Source organism: Silene latifolia, chromosome 11 (assembly GCF_048544455.1).
Source record: "Silene latifolia isolate original U9 population chromosome 11, ASM4854445v1, whole genome shotgun sequence".
Classification (NCBI taxonomy): domain Eukaryota; kingdom Viridiplantae; phylum Streptophyta; class Magnoliopsida; order Caryophyllales; family Caryophyllaceae; genus Silene; species Silene latifolia.
The window spans coordinates 27,391,631-27,396,424 of NC_133536.1; the positions used below are offsets into that span (position 1 = coordinate 27,391,631).

Here is a 4,794-nt window from a genome sequence, read left to right on the forward strand (position 1 = left end):
TGGTCTTAGATACGGTACACTCTTATGTTTTTCATACCTCGTGAAAAAAGAAACGTTCATATTCTTTTTGTTTTAATTATTTATTTACACTTTTATTTCAACATTTGAAATCATAAAAAAGAAATTAGTTACGTATTTCCAAACACTGTTCGTACCAAGTACTCCGTATGACCGTATTAACTTAAGTTATCTGGAACTTTAATTCTCCAAATATATGACCACTACACTATAATGGCGTTATATACCGTGACATATCATTATCTTGAAATTTAGCAATTGACGTCGGTTTTCTCCCATAAATCAAATTGTATGGTGCACAAGATAAAATTCCAAGTCATGCAGGAACATATACAAGTAATGTGTTGTCTGTCTCCCAATACTTCAAATCAACAATCGAGGATGGCAGGGACGATAAATCAACAAATAGACCTTTAGTTAAATGACGGAGTCAGTATTTATCGACTTTTTTTTTTCTTTTTTTTTTTTGGCAGCTATAAATAAAAAGCTTACAAATTAAAACCCATTTCAACTCTAGCTAGGTTATGCGCTATCTTATTAAGAGGACGCGGTAAGAAACTAAAACAAATACAATGAAACGACGTAAGATAGAACTCAATATCTTGTAGTAACCCCCTAGTCATATGGTGCGGCGTCTCCACCCGAGCCAGCTGAAGAAGAAATTGAAGACAATCAGATGAGAAATCAAAATGGAGGATATTACGATTCAAAGCCCATCTTATATTAAAAGCTCTCGAATTCCAAACGCTTCAGCTTGAAAAACGGATTCAGCTTTGAAACTTCGAGCAAAGGTACAAACACTCTCCCCATCAGGCGAGTAAACTACCCACCCAACAGCAGCATGAAGAGAGTCCACCCAACTAGCATCAACTTTAGCTCGATAGGGTGTACATGTACCTTTTTCTCCCACCAAAAAGAACGGAAAATGGTTACGAATATCACTCCTTAAGGTGTCCATAGGATCATACAGTTTTAGCCCCATGGTAGAAGCTTTAGAGGAAGCTAAAGATTCAGCCTTCATAACCACATTAGCTGTACTAGCTTGGACATTAAAGAAGTAATCAACCGAGAATGACTTTCCCGAAAAGATCACTTCATTCTGAACACGCCATAAACTCCAAATAAAAGAGAGGAAAAGGATAATGAAATTAGTTGAATCATCTTTTGAGTGAAAGTAGTTGATCCAATTAACAATCCAATCCCTAAAACGAACAGACGTAGAGTACTCAGTTGAAATACCAAGCTGTAAACAAGCCCACAAATGCTTCACCAAAAAACAGTCATGGAAGAGATGTTCAAGAGTCTCAATAGAATCGGACTCACCACACCAAGGACACAAAAGATACAAACTAATATTGCGTTTTGCGAACTCAGCTCTGACCGGAAGAGAAACAGTAATAATTCGCCAAATAAGGATTTTTCATACTTGAGTACCAGGAAGTTGCCATAACTTTCTTTTACAGAAAGTCTTGAAAGTTTGGGTAATTCGAGTTACATCTTTTAATGAGCTGTGCTTACTAAGATGAGAAGAGAGGCACAAAGCATACCCACTTTTGACCGAATAGATCCCCTGAAGGCGTATGCTTCCAAAAAATACAATCATTAGAAATAGTCGCACAGACAGGCATAGCACAGATTTTATTAGCCCACTCGAAGTCAAACAGAACATTAATGAGGTCATGTTTCCAGCGGAAAGAGGGAGTCATGAGATCCTTAACCGTCATACTCATCATTGAACCAGGCGGAGGGAATCCCAAACTAGTAACATTAGCCGGAGTGGAGCCACTAACCCAATTAGTATTCCAAATATCAAGATTCGAACAAGTACCAGCTTTCCAACCTAAATCTGGCAAAATCAGCTCCATACCATAAGATAAACTTTTACAACCCCATGACTGGGAAGAACAAGCTTTCAAGGCCTCAGGCAAAACCAGATTATTGTGACGGATAAGCTTCGTATAAAACACACGACTAATCAAAGAATGTCTCGAGTACAGAACTTTCCAAGCTAATTTTCCCAAAATAGCTTGATTCATACATTTAATATTCTGAATATCAAGACCGCCTTTCGACTTTGGTAGACTAGTAAAATTCTTACTACACCAATGGATAGAAGACCTAGATCTCGTTCCAACCCACCAAAAATATGAGAATAAGGAGTTAGTCTTATTGGTCACACTTACCGGTATTTTAAATACCGATAGGACATAATTCGATAAGGCAGACAAAACAGAAGAAATCAGAGTCAACCGACCTGCAGAGGAAAGAAAAATACCATTCCAAGACGAAATACGTTGTTTAACCGTTTCAATAAGAGCATTAAAGATAGTCTTTTTAGATGAACCAAAATCTGTTTCAATACCCAAATATCGACCAATACCCCTGTTTTGTAAGATATGTAGAACACTCAAACCCTCTTGAACAGAACGCATCGTGGTGCTCAGGCTGAAAATAATACCGGACTTATTCTCATTCATAATCTGACCTGACGCACAACAAAAGGAGTCAAGAATCACCTTGAGTTTCGAGAAGGCCTCCTCCTTATCAAGAAGAAAAAAAACTGAATCATCTGCAAAAAGGAGATGAGAAAGAGGAGGGGCAGTTCTGGACAATTTAATACCATATAGTAACCCATCAGATTGGGCCGCTTGGACATTTTGAGAAAGAATCTCCATGCGGAGAATAAAAAGATACGGCGAGAGCGGATCCCCCTGACTCAATCCACACGTAGGCTGAAACTACTTCAAAGGAGCTCCATTAACCAAAACTTCGTAAGGAACCGTAGAAACAACATTCTTAATGAGATTGATCAAAAAAGGTGGGAAACCAAAACAAGAGAGAGTACGCCAAAGAAAATCCCATCTAATACGATCATAAGCTTTACTCATGTCAGCTTTAAAAGCAAACCTCCCACAGCTCCCAGAAGTATGCTTATTAATGTTCCAAATCACCTCATGTGCAAGCAGAACATTATCACCGATATGACGACCAGCCACAAAAGCATTTTGATACTCACCCACCAGGTAGCTCATAACCCGAGAGAGGCGATTAGTAATACATCGTGTGACAACCTTCATTATAACATTGCAGAGACTAATAGGCTGATAATCATCCACTTTTTCGGGACTAGCACACTTAGGAATAAGAGCAATAAAAGTTCTGTTTAGTTCTCTAAGAACCAACCCGCTATTAAGAATACTCGAGACCGCCGAACTAACATCATCTTTAACAGTATGCAAACATCTTTGGAAAAAAAGAGCTGGGAATCCGTCCGGCCCCGGGGATTTCAATGCCCCAAGCTGGAAAACCGCACGCCGCACATCTTTGTGAGAAAAAGGCTTAGACAGAAAGTCTATATCATCATCCTTGATTTTGGTACTGACCCTTTGGAAGAGCCCTTCATAATCATCTAACCTAGACGTATCATTAGTGCTTGATAAGATAGAATGTTGATTATTATGTACCGGATTATAGAGATTATAGAAATACGAATAAAAGAGGTTCCCAATACATATCGGATCATAAGTCCAACTTCCCGAGAAATCTTTAACACCCAGAATATAATTGCGACCCGCACGTCCCTTAACCCAGTTAAAGAAAAACTTCGTACAAGTGTCACCATCAACAGTCCATTTCAGTTTGGCTCGTTGCTTCCAATATAATGTCGCCGCCCTTGCAAATTCAGTCACCTCGTCGTTAACTTGAATAGAAAAATCAGCATTCCCAGTATTAATAGAACAATCCATAGCTTCCTCGAGACGTACATCAAAACGATCCCACTCCCTACTCCAAACCTTCCTTTTTACAATGGACCAATTCCTCAAAATATTTCTGATGAAGGCCAATTTTCTTACCAGCCGGAAAGGAGAAGAACCAACAAACGTGGTCGTCCAACTTTTCTGGATGAGAAACAAACACTCATCAGTATCCAAATTCCAGGATTCAATTTTATACGGTTTCTGACAAGAATTCTTAACAAGGTTGAAACTGAGTTCAATAAGAGCATGATCAGAGATTTAAATAGGGAAATGCTTGACCCCAGTATTTAGGAAGGATAGTAACCAATCCTTAGATCCATAAGCCTTATCAATTCTTTCATAGACCCTCCTAAAACCTTTCCTATTATTGCACTGATGTATCACTTTTATATATACTTTTATAGCTCCCTTTATACCATTTTACATACCGTTTTGTGCCTATTATATCATTTATATGCCTTATTTCAATGAATTGTCGATACTGCCGCTATTTTGTGTTTTGATGCAGAAATGACTCGTTATGAGTATGATCAAGCTAAGATTAGCGTGGTGGAGACGGCATAGTAGAATACACGAAGCATGGAACGAGGAACGAGGAAGCACGAAGGCTAGAAGTGAAAGAAGAGAAGAAACCGTCTGTGAAGCAAGATCCATGATCGAGTCACCTCTGGCTCGATCGAGCAACTGTCCTCGATCGAGTCACCTCTGGCTCGATCGAGGAACCTCTCTGGCAGACTTATTTCCGAACTTTCCTAAAACGATTATCTTTTGTTATAAATTAGAAACTCTTACTTTTAGGTTAGACTACGTTTTATTTTACCTTCATACTGCTGGATACTTTCTTAGAACCCTAATTTCTTCCTTGAGACGGTACTAATCTTTCCTCATTAATTAATCATTCATCGTTTTATGTTAATTGATTATTGTTTCATGCTTTTAATCATGCTTTCAATCTTAATCATTGTTGTTGTTATTATCATTATGAGTAGCTAATTCCCTCATCTAGGATGAAGGGGAT

General features: G+C 38.4%; 1 protein-coding gene across 1 annotated transcript; it reads right to left on the bottom strand.

Moving 5' to 3' along the window:
- Nucleotides 1-736: 736 nt before the first annotated feature.
- On the bottom strand, nt 737-2,693 carry LOC141613158 (uncharacterized). The gene is made up of 2 exons (XM_074431897.1): nt 1,566-2,693; nt 737-1,261 (listed from the first exon to the last, which is right to left on the bottom strand). Exons 1-2 carry the CDS (start codon nt 2,691-2,693, stop codon nt 737-739), a joined length of 1,653 nt encoding a protein of 550 aa, XP_074287998.1.
- Between the last annotated feature and the right edge of the window lie 2,101 nt (nt 2,694-4,794).